Genomic DNA, 20,687 nt, shown 5'->3' on the forward strand with positions numbered 1-20,687 from the left:
ACACTCGCATCCACTTACTCTTTCTATCATGCACACGTTTCCTCCCCCTCCAATAGAGCATCACATCGCATCGCATCATCTTGTGCTGGTCGGCTTGGTTTACATAGAAGACTGGCCAGTTTGTCTTATGTATAACGACGCAGGCGAAAGAGTAAGAGAAGGATACCAACTACCAACTATGCACACTAACACAGCGAGCCTCATGTGCACACCGGAGCGGTTGCCTGCCTTTTGTTTGGTATAGAGTCCGACCAACCATCTAACACAAAACCTTACAAGAAGTCCGACGGTAGCAGCTGCCCAGTGTAGGTATTTACTGTAACCAGAGTGTCACCAACCAAACATTGGACAAAAGTATGAGTGCTAGAAGAGGGTGATGATTTTTGTTACCTCGCCGAAACAGAGATTCATACCTGCAACAGTTTTACACGGTTTTTCGCTGAAAATGATCGTTCAACACCACACGGCAGTGCTAAGAAATGATCGAAAAAACTCGATTTTGTTTATTTGTATGAGTGTTAAGAAGAGCAACAATGCCAAAGAAAAGCACAACAAAACATAAAACCTATATAATACAGTAAAGCCGCTATCCACTCTCTGTATACTCTCTTAGATCGAACCACGTGTTTCAATTTTGCGCGCCATTGCATTGCATGAAGAAAACTCTCCACATTGCTGGTTCGGTCTCTTGGAATGCATTGTGCACTCTCGTTCTCATCACGCTATCGGACTTTTAGGAGAGTTTTCGAATGCCAGAGTAGGACCACCGTATATTGAAAACAGCGGCTATGCTTATACCTTTGCGGTTCTACTAGCGAGGATCATTGCAAATCATAAGGCGGCAATTTTAAACTTTCCTTAGCTTTACTAGGTATACATTGTGCGCGAGAGGAAAGATTATGGCAAAAATGAAAAACACAAAGTTTTGCGACGTAAACTATACTAACACATACTCCCATTAATTAGTTGCATGACGCTTTCGTTGTCGCTTGCATTTATCTGTGCCATGTATTTTTTAACCTGCCTGACAGTAGAGTATAAAGTTTTTACTAGAGATAGGGTCACTAGTCTGTCGTCTGTCGGTGATACTGTAGGTCACTTATGTATACAGAATAGATTTCCAATGACAATGACAGGTGTCTGTCTGGACCAAAGCCCTAACGCCGGCTTAATGTTTAGTGATAGTGACACATATTTGGTATAATGTATATACCAGGGTTCCCAAAAAATAATTTGTATGTTTGAAGAAACATTTCTATATACATTTTACCAAAAATCTTCAAATCCTTTTCATGCTGGCTTTTTTGGCTTTCGGAACCTCACTTTCTGTTTTTTTTTTCAACAGACTCGCAATCAGCTGTTAGAATATAGCATAATTATTACGGGCTTAGTACTACGATTCTCATTGACTAAAAGTTGCTTTCAATCGAAATACGAACATAAGACAGCTGCTTTGTTTGATCAGTGTCGTCCGTCAAATGGTGACATATCAATGTATTTTTGTGATGAATAGATTTTATTTATTGTACGAACAGAGGAACACTCCACTCGAGAACTTAGCTACTGAAGTCTAAATATGCGTATAGTTAAATATTATCGGCTGTATAGCAGTTAAGAAATATCTTCCTTTCAAATCTAAACCAGATTGTCACTGAAAGAAGCTTTTCAATAGCCTACAGAAAACTCAATATTTTATTTATATCGTTTGACGAGGTACACCGGGGTAAGTGTAATCTACACCTTTCAATAAAACGCTTGCAGCACAGAAAATCTGCAGCAGCATCACTACAATTTAATTACATAAAAATACTACACTCCGGTCTTTTTTCACGTTTTACCTTTGTTATACTAGGGTAGAAGTACCAAATATAGTAGTAGCACCCATTATGGTAATACGGAAGAGTTTATTGATATTTTAGCACGGAAAGCATGCTTTTCTTGATTCTCAAATATGTTTGCAAAGTAGAACTAACTCTCCGGAACCGATTTCATGAATTACTTTTAGGCTAAATAATTTTCTTTTATAAAAAATATAGTTTGAAAATTATGTACCACAATTAGACTCGTTTCTTATCATTTCGTTAACAAACCCCTTACTCTAAATTAAGAAATTCTCGAGGTATAAATCACATTTTCCGAGGAATAAATGAATTGGGACGTTAATTACAACCTTCTTAGCGTTGTAAATTTAAAATATAATACCATTTTATTGAAAAAAGATTGTTTTCCTGTATTATCATGATTGGTACAACTACACAAGGGAGCACCAATCATCGTAGTATGCCATGCCCTATCATCGTAGCATGAAAAAGCTCCACTTCTCATCACTGTCACTTTTGGTAATAGTGCATTTTTAACAGGTGTAATTTACAGTTTGTTTGCTTTTATTAACTTTAGATGTTATATAAATCAGGTATGTACAAAAATTACATGTAACGAATAACATAGACTTAATTACAACATTTGGTTCGCGTTCTATGGTACGGCAGCAGCGACAGCAGATTTCTCACAAGCACCATTTCGATGAGTTTTCGTTGCATCAAGGCGATAGATTCCAGAATGACGGTTTTCGCAAGTTGTAAAAAGTTCGGGAGTCCAATCATTGAATCAATCGGAAACCCGGCCAGGTAAATGCACTTGATGGCAACTAGTTTCATTTGGGATCGGTAAGAATTACGAGTAAACGTAAAGTGAATTACGAGAGAGGAATTACGCGAAACAAACGGTGATCGCATGTTGAACTCGTACTTCTGATTCTAAATCAAGATTCACATCAGGGTCAGCCTTCCGATCGCAAAAAGTTTTATTGTTAATCTGAGAAGTACCCAAATATAATGAATATGGTACTCATTTTCAGGTCGCACTACAGAACACAAACACAAATTGGAGTAGCAAGTTGCAGCCCGTTCTTACAACTGGAGAACGTCACGACGAAATTCGGGATGTGGGAAATATGAGCTATGGAACGCCAAGATGCGAAGCTGACACGGACGAGGTAAAACATATTCTAGGAGCCTGAACATAACAAAAAGAAATCTATTTTGAATGATAAATTTGATTGATTGATAAATAAAATAAAATCTGTTATGTTGCAATATAATCTCTTGGTGTTGTTCCTAATTTCCTTTACGTAACTACTCGTAGCATTAGTATTAGTTTTTCATACATATCCCATCCTTAAACGAACTCAAAACTCAAAAACTCAAAACATGAGGTTTTGAAGTACCTTATGTCTGTCTTATAAAATGATTTTTCCACTTATAGTCTTTTAAACTATTATTAAATTAAATTATTCAATTAAACAATGCTTCCGAGAGATTTCCTCGAGCAGCTAATAGGTGCTCTTCTCTCAGGGCGCTTTGTAATTTACGGACGGATGGAATTATTTTCACCTATAAAATTAAAATAAACGTAGTAATATATTTTTACACTTATTTTGAACACATTTCAAATTACTAATGGATTTTTACAAATTAATCTTGTTCCCGTTCCCGTTTACTACCATGATTGGTACACTTATGATGAAATACCAGGAACACTACTACTATGATTGGTACATTGCAGCGATAATTTGAAATGAGTTTATTGACATTTTCAAACTAAAAATTATTAAAACTGAAGCCTGATTTCTTTTCCACTGATCCCAAACTGCTAGAAAACTTATAAATATTCTACATTTTGATAAATAATTAGATATTTATACGTAAGTTTATGTAAATGGATGACATATCTCCACCATATTTGGTACTTCTACCCTATAACAATGGTTTAGGAATTGGTCGAAAAACACGAAATTGATCCTAGGCCCGGAGGGCCGAGCCACATACCAATCGATAGGGTTCGGCAATGTCTGTGTGTGTGTGTGTGTGTGTGTGTGTGTGTGTGTGTGTGTGTGTGTGTGTGTGTGTGTGTGTGTGTGTGTGTGTGTGTGTGTGTGTGTGTGTGTGTGTGTGTGTGTGTGTGTGTGTGTGTGTGTGTGTGTGTGTGTGTGTGTGTGTGTGTGTGTGTGTGTGTGTGTGTGTGTGTGTGTGTGTGTGTGTGTGTGTGTGTGTGTGTGTGTGTGTGTGTGTGTGTGTGTGTGTGTGTGTGTGTGTGTGTGTGTGTGTGTGTGTGTGTGTGTGTGTGTGTGTGTGTGTGTGTGTGTGTGTGTGTGTGTGTGTGTGTGTGTGTGTGTGTGTGTGTGTGTGTGTGTGTGTGTGTGTGTGTGTGTGTGTGTGTGTGTGTGTGTGTGTGTGGGTGTGTGTGGGTGTGTGTGTGTGTGTGTGGGTGTGTGTGGGTGTGTGTGGGTGTGTGTGTGTGTGTGTGTGTGGGTGTGTGTGTGTGGGTGTGTGTGTGTGGGTGTGGGTGTGTGTGTGTGTGTGGGTGTGGGTGTGTGTGTGTGTGTGTGTGTGGGGGTGTGTGTGTGTGTGTGTTATTCTATCGATTTAGGGATCTTGTTGGATTTTGTACTGTCTGAGTGAGGTGAGATTAGATTCAATTTTAGCTTTTTCTTCAGGAAGCTCATCCAACTGATTCAATCTATGATAGATGGTACTCAGTACTGTGTTCAGATTTCGAGTAGATTGTCAAGCTCATTCGAATCACACAGAGGGCTTCATCAAGGTGATGGTCTCTATGGCAAATCAAGTATACAAAAAGCAATTATTAGCAATCGTATATAACACAATAAAATTTACAATAATTTATAACGATTTCATCTAAAAAAATTATCTAGTTTCAATTATTTTGGGGTCAAATTAGAGTTTTCAATGCTACAAATATATCCGCAAAATTTCAGAAGAATTGGTTTGGCCGGTCAAAGGGATTGACCCTTGAACACTCGCGCCAACTTCTGTAACATGATTAACTCGCGCTCACAATAGCCCAAAACCAAAACAGCGTGCGCACTAGAGTTTTGACTGGGAGAACTTGGTTTTAGGTTTATTGAACCTTTGGAAGAGTTTCTTGAAATTGAAAGCTCTATCGTCTGGTAGAATTTAAATTTTGATTAATCCCGCTAAAAGTGAAATAAAACAATTATTTTTCTTCTGTTCGAGCTTCGAGATACGATGCGAGGTATTATTTGACCAAACCTTGTGATTTTAGTCATGACCTTGAAATGCGGTCAGGCATATATTAATATTTATTGTGAAACGATGGTTCTACAATTGATTAAGGGACGGTAAGGGAAAGTAATGAAGAAGGATTTTTTTGGGAAAAGAGGGGAAGAGTTAAAAGAAAGGGGGGGGGGGGGGGGGGGGGTAATAGGTAGCTACGCTTAACAAGCTGTCGTTGTGACTCCTATCTTCTGTTCAATGCTGGAAGGTGCATGGGTCGAACCAAGCTATAATTTGAGATTATAACCGGATTCGAACCCACAACACCCGCCAGGACATGTGGCTCGCTGGTACCCGTGTACCTATGAACCACAGAGTCGCTGGGCAAAAGGAGACTGCGCAACCCCCCTTTGTATTTGTATTTGCGCAGTCTCCTTTTGTAAAAAAAAATATGACTTTGTTTTTGTTCGAAAACATATGTGGCACACTGTACGTTATATCGAAGTTTCCCTGTACTACACTCTTAAATAATGCTACCTGTAAATAGGTCGGATTTAGTTAAATCTTGGTTGAAAGTACTCAAAATACCCTTAAAGTATACAATTTTAAGAAGTTTTAACCAAGTTTGAGCTAAATCCAACCAATTTTCGGGTAAACTCATTTAAGTGTGTGCCTTGTAAGACCATCGACATTTTTGATGAGCTGTTATAATTTATTTGGGATAATATTAACCAATTTCTCAAATGTTCCTGTATGAATTACTGAGCACTTTTTTTACAAAAGCTTGGTTTAAATAATTTGAATTAGAAATCGAATGATTCCCATTGGCGTAGCTAGAGGGGGTGCCTGGGGTACTAGGCCCCCTCCAGAATTCTGCAGGCCCCCTCCAGAAATTTTCCTCATTGGAATTGGAAACCGAGAAAAATCTCAGTGTATATGTTCCCGCTGTGTAGACATTTTCTTTTTCACTGGGCATCGCAAAAGCGTAGTTGTCGTCGTCGTCAGTAGCTTAGTAGCCACCCCGGTTCATGCTGTTTTAAGCGTTCGTCTCCATTCAACTACATCTTGGGCCACTCGTCGCAAATTTCCCACTCGCAGAAGTCGCAAATCACTTTCGACCTAGTCGAGTCATCACGCTAAGCCTTCCTGTTCCTGGTTCTGGTGCAGTTGTTAAAGAGAACTATTTTCGTTGCATTGTAACCTATTGGCTTTCGCCAGATGACGATGGCAATCTCTCCAAACAGTGCTTGTAGCTCATGATTCATACGTCTCCGTCACTCTTCGCTTTCAGTTTGTACTCCGCCAAATATCGTCCGCAGTATCTTCCGCTCGAAAATCACGTTTGGCTAGCATTTGCGGAGGGCTAAGGAAGCCTAATTTCCCGCTTGAATGAGCAAATAGATCATCTTACTAGTGTTGTTGTCCGTGTGCACCAGCAATACCAAATACACGAACCCGTCTGCCACTTCTACTTCGTCGCCATCAAAAGTTACCGTCCGCGAGAGGCACGCATTTGTTTCCTTTGAGTATTTGGTCTTGGCCGCATTTACGTTTAGAACACTTGTCCTAGATTCCGATTTCGTCGAATCACCCCTTCAAGTGCAATGTTGAATAGCATGCAAAATAAGCCGTCACCTTGTCCCAACTTTCGCCGCGTCTCAAAGTAACTCGAAAGTATCCCCGAGATGCACACGAAACACAACATTCTCTCCAATGTAGCTCTGCTCAGTTGCGTCAGTTTATTCAGAAAACCGTTTTCGTGCATTATCTGCCATAGCTGGTCTCAACCGACTGTATCGTATCTTGCTTTGAAATCAATAAAGATGTGATGCGCGGACAGGTTGTTCTCACGACATATCTGGTAATTGCGCGGATCCTCATCAAGTCCGCCTGGTATTTTGCTACAAAACTTGTGCTATCGGTGACAGCCAGAGTAACAAGATCATAATAAAAATTCAAATTTTTGGAAGGCACCCCCAAGGCCCCCTCCAGGGAAAAATCCTAGCTACGCCAATGATGATTCCTCCTTATAGCTTTAAAACACAAAATAATGTTGAAAATGTATTCACTGCATTGTTTTTACTAACCAGAACACATACACTTTCATGGACAGATTTATAATTTTCAATAAGGCCATTACAAATATTTTATGAAGTTTTCGTCCTTCCGGTGCTGGGCCACTGAAGGTCCCCCCCTCCCCCCTTCAAAAAAAAACAAAGATTTTTTAAATCGAGCAAAAAAATTGATTTTAGGAATTTTTACTTAAAGATTAAACGTGAAAACCAAATCTATTCTTGCTTTTAACATATACGTTATTATTTTCCATGCAAAAAACTTTGGAAAAAGACAAAAACGAAAGAAAAAATTTTCAGCCGATTTTCGGAAATTCTGTTGTTCGAATTTCCATTTCTGTTTCGTGCTAGAAGCATTAACTCAACTCGTGCACTAATTTTTGGAGTTTCTCAGGCTGAAGAACTCACAAACAATTGATTTTGTGAATAAAAATTAACTCATATCCTACAAATTATTATTTTGCCCCCCGATTTTTCAAGCCAATTTCCAAGGGGGGAGGGATGACAAAAACTTTTGAAATTATTTGCAATGGCCTAAACGCTTTTGAAAAGCCGAACAGTTAATAATGATTTTATTTTTATCTGTTTTCAGTGCATGTGTACATTTGCAAAATTCGCTTATGTGCTTTGCGGTGATGTTTTGATGCGTTCAAATCGTTTGCATTTAACGATTTATTATGGATGCAATATAGCCCCATTTCGTGTTGCTATTTTGCCAATCTACGCTGAACTTTTTCTGTACAATACAAAAACAGTAAATAGGAATATTACAGGGAGAAAAGTATGAGCCAACTAGAATGAAACCGAATAAAATTAAGAATATTGTTTTGAAGACCTTTTACTTAATGCAGCTCAACAATTTGAAATTAGTTCAAGCACATTTCTGAACCGAACAGAGATGGATAAAAAAGTATTTCATTTCTATTTGTTACGTGAAATTTGCGACTCGAATAACATATTATTCTTATGATAAAACTATATTTCCAGAGTGACCAGAATTTCTGTTGTTGAAAAGCAAGAATATTTTGCTTCACGTCACTACCATATATGTACGTGTAAAGTTCAATATAAAATTGAAGCAGCCACCATAGACGGATAGAATCCTTTTTTGTTGTGTCCTTTCTTCTTTTCTGGTGTTTTCTCTACATCCTGAGGCTACAGTGAAGAACTGCAAGGATGCTATGTTGTCAATTTTTCCCAAGATACAGCCCGTTGTGGAATAGTTTTAGAGGTGAGTGTATTAGTGTCGTCTCAAAAAACTAGAAACTCGAGACCTTGAAATAGTGTCTCTTGCAGATTGTGTGCGGTTCTCTTTCAAGCTGAATCAGATTCATCGTGAAGCAGAAAGCCACATGTGATCCTTCGTTTACCACTCGAGGCAACTCGGAAGATTGACTGCACATGTAATAACAGTCAACGGCGTTTGAATGATATGAAAAGCATAAATTTGACTAGCTTATAATTAATGTCATTTTGTTTCCTATGAACGCCTGCAATCCGCACATAATAGATGGACTCTCGAGACCAAAGTTTGTTCATAACAGCGTTGGAATCGCAACGAAAATTTCGAACAATATGAAAGAGCAAACACGATATCAAAAGTTTACCGACAAGCCCATATATCTTCACTCAAAAATCTTTTAGCTTGAGGAAACGAAACAAAAAATAACGATACCGAATTTGAGGAATTTGCCCTCTATACGTTTCTCAAATTTTCGACCAAATATAGCGTTAATCGCGTGAAAAGGCGATGGGGAAAATTAAGCTGATCGGCTATGAATCAAGAAACAAGTAGATATCATGATCATAACTTTTTACATACACGTTTCTGTGAATAACGAATAGCGTTGACATATTAAAACTGCAGTTTAACAGAAAAACATTGCTTTTTAGTTAAAGTACAGTAAAGATTTATATAACGCGGATTTCTATAGCGCGGGTACCACAATATTTCTATAACACGGTTTTCTGCGTATAACAAAGATACGTAGCATAGGGATTTGGAGTTAATTGGGGCTAAGCTCGAATTTTGAGCGATTTTGAACAGATACGACCGTGGTGTCTTTTAAGAAGTTGTAGGGCATATTATAGTTGACTCTCTAAGTGATATATGGGAAACCACAAAGTTACGGGTTGGCCTGCTGGAGGTTCCGGAATATCTGTTGAAATTTGCGTATTGGTAAAGTTGTTTAAAATTGGTAAAATATATTTGAAGTAACTAAAGTCGGGTAATTGATACAGATTAAAAAAATGAGTAAACAACCTTAGCCGTAAGGCAGTCCTCCGGAAAGTCCAAAATATATCGTGAATATTTTGAGGGTAAATTGACTACACTAGAAGTCTAATTTCGACTATTTTGACTCAATTTGGCCATTGGATCGCTAGCGTATTTATACATGTGATATAGTAAACCGAACCACCGGTAACATTTACTATACTTACAAACTTAATAGCAAATATTTCAACTTTTGTCAGTATAACTAATATTTTCATGGGTTTTGCCTGAGAAAAAGTGGGAGAGAAGTAATATTGCTTTTGTTTTTAGCTTTTTCTGGACAATTCAGAATGGGTTTTCTTGTAAGAGCGAACAGACTACAAAAACTTTGATGCTTTCGTCAACGCGATAAGCATGTTTACCGATGCCCCTGATTATCAATTTTAATCATGCAATGATCTATTTATTGCGCAGTTTTTCGATTTTATATTCACATTGATTGTCATTTTGTGATTTATTGACATTAACATTTTACATTGTCATCTGTCTATCTAGCTATCTATCTATCTATCGATCTATCTTATATATAAAAATGGATTTCTGTCTGTCCTTATAGAATCGAAAACTACTGAACCAAGCGGCTTGAAAATTTGCATGTAGGGGTTTTTGGGGTCAGGGAAGGTTCTTATGATGGTTAGAGACCCCTCCACCACTAAGACGGGGGGCTCCCATACAAATGAACCACAAATTTCTGTATAACTCGAGAACTAATCAATCAAATGGAACCATATTTGGCATGTGGGTGTTTTTGGAGACAAGAATTTTTTCTATGGTAAATTAAGACCCCTCCCCTCTTTAGGAGGGGAATTATGACCCCTCTCCTCTTTAAGAGGGGAGGGGGTTTCCATACAAATGAAACACAAATTTCTTCAAACAAATGGAACCAAACTTGGCATGTGAAGGTTTTTGTAGGCAAGATTTTTTCTTTGGTGAATTAGGACCCCTTCCCACTTTAGGAGGGGGGGGGCTTCTATACAAATTTCTTCATAACTGGAGAACTAATCAAACAAATGGAACCATATTTGGCATGTGGGTGTTTTTGGAGGCAAGAAATTTTTCTATGATGAATTAGGGCCCCTTCCCACTTTTTTTTTGATGGGGATTTGACTACTTTGTCCTACTCCCCACTTTAGGAGGGGGGCTCCTATACAAATGAAAAACAAATTTCCTCATAACTCCAGAGCTAATCAAGCAAATGGAACCTAATTTAGCATGTGGGGGGTTTTGGAGGCAGGAATTTTTTTTATTATGGTTTGAGACCCCTCACCCCTGTGGTAGGGGAATAAGGACTCTCATACAAATAAAACAGAAATTTTTGCGTAACACTGCTTGGGGAGGGGGGGCAGCTCTCCGTAGAGATCACATCTATCTAGTTTTATTTATTTTCCCAGATCTACTGACCTCTATCACTTTCCTTCTGTTGGGTCACCTCTGCGAAATGGTAATTTCTACAAAAAGGTTTGCCGTGAAATGGTACGTCCCGCGCAAGGTTTTTCGCGGACAGGCGTTACGCGTACTCTATTTTGGACATTTACGGCAAAATCAAATAGAATGGTCCAAAATAGCGCACGCGTAACGCCTGTCCAAAATACATGAATCGCCCTATTCTGCGAATCTCTATATTCCGCGTTATGGTTAACCGAGAATTGGTGTTCCGCAAAATGGTATTCGGCAAAATGGTTTGTAATGATGGCGAATGTTTAAATGCTATCCGCTTTATTTTATCAGGCTAAGCAATGGGGTAGTTGTTTTCTATTTAACAGTGAGGAAAATTTGTATATTAAAACACCCATGAACTACCCAGAAACTTGGAAAACTCGAGATTGTGACAAAGGTCATCCGAGATTCAGGATTTATGAACAGCTCAGTTTAATTTGTGGCAATACGAAATTCGTCGAGTTAGCTATAGTTAGTCTATATATATAAAAGTGAACGTGAGTATGTTTGCATGTTTGTATGTTTGTATGTTAGTATGTTCTCCGATCTCCACCAAACTTGTCACACATGTTCCTTGGCATACGAGAATCAACACTAGGCGGTTAACAAAAACGAGGGAGGGAGGCTCCCTGATAGGGGGGGGGAGGGTCCCCCTAAAATATGAAACAATAAACGGCAATGCTCGCAGCTGTAGATTTGTCAAGTGTAATTATGCGCCGAATCTAAGTGACCCGTATAAAAAGTATTCGACCATTAATGCTAAGTGTTGCTGGCCGACTCTATTTGAGCCACAAGGGCAATCATTCATACAGTGTGGAGTTGATCTGAGAACACCGTGTTTTTCCCATGGTCAACTTTATGTGGCATGTTCCAGAGTGGACTCGGCCAATAATTTGTGTATACTTGCTCCTGGTGGTGAAACTAAAAACCTTGTTTCCAAACAAGTTTTGACCAACCTCGTGACTTTAGTCATGACCTTGAAATACGGTCAGGCATATATTAATATTTTTTTTTGAAACGATGATTCTACAATTGATGAAGGGACGGTAAGGGAAAGTAATGAAGAAGGATTTTTTCAGGAATGAAGGGGAAGGGTGGAAAGGAAGGGGGGGGGTAATAGGTAGCTATGCTTAACAAGTTGTCGTTGTGATTCCTATCTTTTGCCCAACGCTGGAAGGTGCATGGGTCGAACCAAGCTGTAATCAGAGATTATGACCGGATTCGAACCCACAACACCTGCCAGGGCGTGTCGCTCACTGGTACCCGTGTACCTTTGAACCACAGAGGCGCTGGACAAAAGAAGTCTGCACAAACCCGCGACATGGATTGTTCTATTTTTAGACACACAAATTGTGCCTCTTCCTCCACCTACTGTAGAAACCACCGACCGAGAAGTTTTAATCTAACGTCTTTTTTACTTTAAGGACGACGACACTATGCAGGCCCTTACGACTTGCAAGGTACTGCGTGTGACGCTGTTCGTCCGAAAGCGTGTTAGTCCGCGTTTCTCAGCGCGGTTCTTCGGAGAAAGGCTCCGTTCCTATGAAAATTGACCAAACTCGTGACTTTAGTCATGACCTTGAAATGCGGTCAGGCATATATTAATATTTTTTTTTTTAAACGATGATTCTACAATTGATGAAGGGACGGTAAGGGAAGGTAATGAAGGATTTTTTCGGGAATGAAGGGGAAGGGTGGAAAGGAAGGGGGCATTGGACAAAAGATAGGAGTCACAACGACAACTTGTTAAGCATAGCTACCTATTACCCCCCCCCCCCCCTTCCTTTCCACTCTTCCCCTTCATTCCCGAAAAAATCCTTCTTCATTACTTTCCCTTACCGTCCCTTCATCAATTGTAGAATCATCGTTTCAAAAAAAAATATTAAACAAGTTTTGTCTTGAAGTGAGATTTATTATTGTGGTGCTCTTACGGTGGCACGAAAGCAAGAAAAAGTGAGATGAAAGGAATGACAGGTTTTTTGTATCCATGGAAGAAACGCTGTAGCACCTTCTACTTTTTTGAGAAGTACAATAACAAAACTATTCATTACCTATGGATGGGGCCATTGTTAACGTGCAAATAGGATAAATGTCTTTGTTACTCTTTCTTTACAGGGTTTCATATTGCAGCTTGCAAGAAAAATCCTCAAAATGCGATTATTTTGACATGTTGGATCAAGTTGTCATAATGTAACCGCATAACATTAAAGTCAATGCGTTATATACAGGTGAGAAAATGCTGGAAACAGGGTATTAATGCAATGTCAAATATTTTTCTAATATTTTCTAAATTGATAGTTCAGCAATGTCGAAACAGAGCAACGCTTAATTTTAAAAACAAACTCCATTGTTGGGTGCGGTTGTTTGACGTCGTAGCTAGTGTGATAATCGATATCTTGATATCTTTATAGTAAATACCCACAAATACCTTTTTCTTCTATACCTTTTTATATCTCATTGGATAAAACTTACACGCACCTGTCATCTGTTTTCCTGACTATACATTCCGGATAACTCGATTTTGTTTTTATTTCTGGTGGATATTCCAGTTTACAATTGCCTCCAACGGAAACTATATGGAACGTGAAAAACTGACTGAGGAAGAACGCGAGTTCGATCATGTCGATTATGAGGTGGAATTCCTCGAGGATCTCGACGGACAAAATGCGTTTGATAGTTTTAATGCTGGCGACAGTGGTGATACTACTGCACTGCTCTGTTCGGAACCCGGACCATCAAATCCAGCTAAACGAGTAAGTCCATTTTAATGTCTTATCTTGTATACCTAATTAAATTATTATTATTCCTTTCTAGAGAAAAACGAACAAACCCGGAAATCGAAGTGTTTTAGCAGTGCCAGAGGAGCTGTTGCTTGGATCCATGGAGAAGGATAAACAATATTGCTTCAAAGGCGTTGTTTACGAAAAAAATTCAAAAACCAGAAGTCTTTCGAACGGTGCGGAAACGTCATGGTATCCAGCGACTATGTGGATGACGTGCTCGAACAGATTTGGCAATATTGTACCAAATTTATTTATCGCGGGGTTATTTTTCCGGATACGTCCGATGATAGAGGAGAGTTAAAATGGGAAGATCCACCTATGTATAAAGACTGCGATAAATTCATGACGTTCCACGATAAAGTCAGCAAGCGAAATATTGCACCTTCTAAAGTTGATGGCCATGCACTCCAAAACTAGCTGACGAAAGACGTAACAGTTATTTTGTACAAATACTCTGATGCTGTTTCGACGCTTCAAAAATGGAATTATTGGAAAGCCAATTGCTACGCTCGCAATCAACAGACCGTGCAGGGGCTGAATCTATAACATCACTTAATGAAATCAAGGAAGAGCTTAAAGATCGCCATGGACGTTATTTGAGTGCTGATGACGTCAATTGGGGATGCTGGGCAAACTGGATTTGCAGCAAACCACTAAACATGCGCGATGACTTGATGCGACAAACACCACCCCAGCATATTATTGGACTTTTCAGTACGGTTCCTGTTCACAGCGACGTTCTTTTGGCAAAGGCGAGATTAGATATGCAGGTAGCTTCCACTGTAAATAATGTTTATGTGAAAATATTACATGATCTAAAAGAAGATCATCAGCAATTGGTAAACATAACATCCGTTATCGGCCAGCGAATCGCGATGCTACAGGAAAAGCAGGTTGAATATGAAAACATGCTAACTGCCATGAATAGTTCAATATCAGTAAGGGAAAATAAGTTTTCTGTAGAGTTGGCACAATCAGTAACAGATTCTATTGATGTAGACCATGAATAAAAATTTCTTTTAAGTTTCTAATCGAATAAAGAAATATAACGCAAAATTAAAGATACTGTACAAAGGTCGACATCCTTACACTATTAAATTTATGTTTTGAATCCAAATGTTCTCATATCTTGACCCAAACCAATGCTGGGATCAAAAATTCCTCCGGGGAAATACCCACATTTTTTAAAGATATTCGAGCAATTAAAGTTTTTGAAATGACCCAAAGCCTCACAAATGTAAATAATCATATCTTTAGAGCTATTCTCAACATATGTTTTTTTAAGATGCCTTTTAAGGTAGCCAAATATGTAGTCGATGGGATTATAAAAAGGAGCGTATGCTGGTAAAAAGATGACATTAATACCTAATGATCTTAGGTACTCTACAATTGCCTTATGACAATGAATACGAGCGCCATCCATTATCAATGTACTATATTGTCCTGGGTGCCGTTTTACTACTCCACTCAACACAAATGAGCGAACGCAATCAAAAAATTTTTGCCGCGTGAAAGTACCTTCAGTGGAAAAGGTTTCAATAATCCCATTGCATCCCAAGAAACTTAACATTGAGCATCTAGGGCGCCTATTAAACTCCCCACGAAATATAAGTCGTTTTCCCAATGGTGCATAACCTTTAGTGCGAAGCATGCCACGGTTATCAAAAGATACTTCATCAAAAATCACCAGGTTGTGTATATCCCATTTTATGATGCTCATATCTGAATGAAATCGGTAGATATCTCGTTGCCGTAGTTGAATTGCTCGTCTTTCCAGTACTTTCCAGCTATAACCTTCTGCATGCAGGATCCGGCTGATCGAAGCAGTGCTGATAGACTTATGAAATGTCCTTTGAAATCGTTCTTTGGTTTCGTAGAGGTACAGAATAGGACAATTTCGGTACAAATCCACAATCCAAGACCTTTCCTTCGGGCCAAATTCCAAGTATACTTTTTCTCTTTCCTTTCGACTAAAATACTTATTTTCCTCATACAGCCGAATCCATTGAGAAATTGTGGAACGATGTTTAGCATAAATTTTAGCTAATGTAGACTTGTTGACGCCCAAATAATAATATCCGTAGAGACAGTGGTAAACGGTGTTAACGGAAGCATGACGACCAAAAACATTTTCGCGAATTCCGGCCATTTCGAGTTAGAGATCGCCACAAGAGAATTCACATACCTGTAAAAATCGTGTAAAAATTTCAATTCAGGATTATTAATGATCCATTTCTGAAGAAGTTTCATGGAATTATTTACCAATGAAATATTTAGAATCATCCGTATACAACATGTTTAGTTGAACTCGATTAACAAACGAAAAAAAAAACAAAACATCCTGACTTTTGACATTGCGTTTATCTCGCGGGTATCTTTTGAGCGCGTTATCACCGCCGCCCCATGCGGATTTTTCATAACCGCCGCAATAGGAATTTCCGTAAAGAAAACAGATGTGTAAGTGGTCGGGTAGATAAAAGAGGGGGAGCTGACAAATGGGGAAGAACGTCCATACTTTTGCATTATAAGCATTTCGGTTACAATAACTGATGTACAAGTGGCTGTGAGACAAAGGTGCCCCGAGTAAGATCGGGCACTCAGCCAGTTTCACATGATTGTCATTGTTGAGTTTTATTTTAAACTAGCTGACCCGACAAACTTCGTATTGCCACAAATTAAACTGTGTTGTACATAAATCGTGAATCTCAGATGACCTTTATCACAATCTCGAGTTTTGCGGGTGGAGTTCATGGGTGTTTTAATATACATATTATCTTCACAGTAAAATAAAAAACAACTCCCCCCATTGCATAGCCTGATAAAATAAAGCGGATAGCATTTAAATATTCGCCGAATACCATTTTGCGGAACACCAATTCTCGGTTGACCATAACGCGAAATATAGAGTTTCGCAGAATACCATTTCGTGAAAAACCTTAAGCGGGATGTACCATTTCACGGAAAATCTTTTCGTAGAAAGTACCATTTCACTGGGGTGACCCAACTGAAGGAAAGTAATAGAGGTCAGTAGATCTAGGAAAATAAATAAACGTAGATAGAGGTGATCTCTACGGGGGCTGTCCCTCCCGCAGTGGCCGGCGCTTCCGACGGCAGGTTGCCGGCCACACTCGCGGTCTGTGTCCATCTCGCCCTGAATCATCTAATGTTACTATTGATAGCTTCTGGTGGTCTTGTTATTGACTATTGTTTTAAGAAAGAATCTAAAATTTTTCGAGGTCGATTAGTTTTTGAGTTAGGCAAAACTTTCTGTTTTATTTGTATGAGAATCCTTATCCCCCTACCACATGGGAGAGAGGTCTATAATCATCATAAAATAAATTCAACACTCCAAAATCCCCCACATGCCAAATTTGGTTCCATTTGCTTGATTAGTTCTCTAGTCATGAGCAGGGCTTCGACCGATCCTTTTTTTCTACCGCAGTCACACCAACGCGCATTCAAGTTCACACCGTCCGTTTAGAGGTGGAATACGAACGCTATGCATAACACAACTGGTAGTTTGCTCAGTCAAACGCCGATGGCACGCAGCAGAACGACCTTGTTCTAGAGCTTTTTGACATTTTCGTTTCGATCAAGTTGCCTTTACCGTTTGGAGCAGCGAATGACTGCAAAACAGTCAAATGACTGGCAATCACCACGCTAACGAAAAGCAACCGCACAATCGTATGATTCAATACTACAAAAAAACAACCACTACATGTGTATGGAAGAAGTCGGTCGGACTCCGTCCAACACAAACCAATATTTTGCTTGCGTCGGACCAACGTCCGGGTGACAAACTATTACTGTGAGCAGCCGATTTGGAGGCAAAAGAGAAACGAAAAAATGCGTCACCGTATGCTTCCAGTCAGTTTGCAGTTTATATTCTCAAAGCGCAAAGCAAAACGGGAGATCGACTGTTTGCTTTTGCTGAGATGCCGCATGAATTGTAAGACGGCAGCAGCGCAAGCGGCAGATTGACTGGACTGGAAAAAACAGTCAAATGATCGTTCAAAAAGCGGAGTTTGAATGCGGAAAGTTCGCATTCACGGCAGTCACATTCAACTTGCGATCCCTTTTCAAGCCCTGGTCATGAGAATATTTGTATTTCATTTGTAAAGAAGCGCCCCCCCCATTATTGAAGGGGGAGGGGCCATAATTCCCCTCCTAAAGAGGGAAGGGGTCAAAATTCACCATAGAAAAAAAAATTTGCCTGCAAAAATACCCACAAGCTAAATTTGGTTCCATTTGCTTGATTAGTTCTGGAGTTATGAGGAAATTTGTATTTCATTTGTATAGGAGCACCCTCCCCTCCTAAAAAGTGGAGGATTCCTAATTCACTAAAAATCTTGCCTCCAAAGACCTTCACATACCAAATTTGGTTACATTTGTTTGATTTGTTCTCGAGTTATGAGGAAATTTATATTTCATTTGTTTCGGAGCCCCCACCCCCTCCTAAAGAGGGGAGGGGTCCTAATTCACTATAGAAAAAATTCTTGCCTCCAAAGACCTTCACACACCAAATTTGGTTACATTTGTTTGATTTGTTCTTGAGTTATGAAGAAATTTGTATTTCATTTGTATGGAAGCCCCCCCTCTTAAAAGGAAGAGGAGTCATAATTCATCATAAGAACCTTCCCTAGCCTCAAAAATCTCTACTGTATCTACTGTAATCGACTGTATGCTTTTAAGTCGTGTACAAAATTGAACTGCAAAGTAGGCCTTAGGACAATACATATTTTCGAAAAGCTAATAAATCAATCGGCACTTTATACATTTGTTTTCCGTGAACCTGAAAAAGCAGGGCCAGGGGGGATTGAGGCTGGAGACTCGTGTAGGGTTTTAGCGGGTCAAGATCCTCACGCCTCATTAGGGGCTGTCCCTGAGTTGTCTTCTCAGGTGTCTGATAGTTCCGTATCTTCTAAGCTGCTCAGCAGATTTCCCTACTCGCAAAAAAAACCTGAAGAACCAACATGTCAATCAAGACATATCACAATCATATCATAACGATTGGAATTCGTTGGTTATCTATACCTTTAAAAATGGATTTCTGTCTGTCTGTCTGTCTGTCGGTATGTTCCTTATAGAATCGAAAACTACTAAACCGATCGGCGTTAAGAGTCCCTTTAAGAGGGGGGGCTTCCATACAAATGAAATACCAATTTACTCTTATCTCGAGAACTAATCAAGCAAATAGAACCAGATTTGGAATGTGGGGCTTTTAGGGGGCAGAATTTTTTCAATGGTGAATTATAACCCCTCCCCCTTTTAAGAGGGGGGGACTCCCATACAAATGAAATACAAATTTCCTCATAACTCTAGAACTAATCAAGTAAATGTAACCAAATTTGGCATATGGAGTCTTTGGGGGGAATGACTTTATATTTCAGACTCCTTACTCCTGTGATTGGAGTATAAGGACTCTCATACAAATAAAACAGAAATTTTTGCGTGTGTACCATATTTTTTGCTATATAACAAGTAGTAAGCTGTGAAAGTAAACTAGTAAAACCTTCTTGGAGCAAGCGAGAGTGAATCGACGCCGCTAACTTACGTGCCTATTGCCATTCATGTCAAAAGAGAAGGACATTCGTCTGCCACGTCATATTTGCGATGAGCGTGCTTTGGATTTAATGTTATTTGTAACCAAAGGCCCTTTTGAAGGCCACAAGCGAGTTAAAGTAGGATTATTGAAACATGTCAAGCTACGCATAATCATATTTAATACACTAATCTGTGGGTTGGTTATTCATTACTATTTTAACCTTTATGATGCACACAAGCGATTTTTAAAGCAATCTCTATGTCTCAATAGTGGCAATGATCCCGTCCATGTATTTTCAAAGCCATCATTGCATTCAACGAAGAATTGAGTCTGAATATTTCGCTCCTCTCTTTTAAACATTCATTTAAACAATGGCACTCACAGACTCGTATAAACATACTTATGCCAGAAATGCAGATTACATTAGTCTTTGATCTATTGATCAAATGTATACCTTGTAGTTTTATTTGTTGGTTAAACCAAATGGGATATTTTGAATAACCGACTTTCTTCAGGGGGACATGCTCATTTATAATTTCATTTAATATTTTTAAAAGATTTCTGAGAAGGGTTTGCCAGTTTAATGTGCTAAGACAACATTTAATGATACCATAGTTTGCCAAATGAAACTGGTGGACATCTTTATATTCCCAACCAAGGCCAAGGCTTCCCTCTTATTTTCATGTAAAAATATAGAAAATTCAATGGCTGTATGGAATGCTTCGTTTTTCCATAGTGGAGTCAATGAGGCGGTTACACAAAAGTCTTCATGAATGTTTGTTAACAATAAATCTAACAAGCGATTTTGCTGATTCTTCACATGATTGATTTGATTAAGCTCTAAACCGGAAGTTTTGTCAAAAATAAACTGTAGATGAAACGCTACAATTGGAAGTAAGATGCTCTCATTTTCAGTGTCTGGAATGAAACCCGCATTGCGTTGATTGAAATCACCGTATATATGAATTTTCACTTCCGGGGGAAATTTGGACAAAATTTGTTCAGCAACCTTGAAAAAATTTTCATAAGCAAATTTACTTGCGTTATTTGGAGGGAAGTATACCGACGTGTGTTTTGCCTGCTACCAGTACTTTTACCCATATATACTCAAATTCTTTGAATTTCGTAGTAATTATAATTGGGTTGAAAGCCCCATCAAATAGTAAATAAATAAATAAATATCGGAATCAAATTTAGTTGAGACAGCAATTAAAACACCACCACCGGACTTCTTTCCAGAAACCTGAAAGTTTCGGCCATCTCTGTAAACATTATAAGCATTCCCAAAAAACAACAAGGTTTTATTACAAAGTAACAAAAGTCCACAGCGAGGCAGAGACTAGAAAAGAATATGAAATGTCCTAAAACAGTCAACGTTAACTATAAGCGTTTCATTGAAAATTGGCAATAAAAAATAAAAATCTATAGATGACCTTAACCGTTAAAGGGTTAAACAATGTCCAACCGCCTGGTCTAAGAAGCTAGTTGTCATATGTGCGAATCTCGGCTGTGCGGTGCTTGTTAGATAGAGTCAGTAGA

At 38.9% G+C, this 20,687-nt stretch overlaps 1 protein-coding gene and 1 pseudogene across 1 annotated transcript; one reads left to right on the forward strand and one right to left on the reverse strand.

Annotated features, from left to right (window-relative positions):
* Positions 1-28: 28 nt before the first annotated feature.
* LOC128739967 (uncharacterized) lies at positions 29-14,613 on the forward strand (annotated as a pseudogene).
* An 89-nt stretch (positions 14,614-14,702) lies between these two features.
* On the reverse strand, positions 14,703-15,752 carry LOC128743904 (uncharacterized). The gene has a single exon (XM_053840597.1). The coding sequence runs from the start codon at positions 15,750-15,752 to the stop codon at positions 14,703-14,705; it is 1,050 nt and encodes a 349-aa protein (XP_053696572.1).
* Between the last annotated feature and the right edge of the window lie 4,935 nt (positions 15,753-20,687).

This window comes from Sabethes cyaneus, chromosome 3 (genome assembly GCF_943734655.1).
Source record: "Sabethes cyaneus chromosome 3, idSabCyanKW18_F2, whole genome shotgun sequence".
Taxonomy (NCBI): domain Eukaryota; kingdom Metazoa; phylum Arthropoda; class Insecta; order Diptera; family Culicidae; genus Sabethes; species Sabethes cyaneus.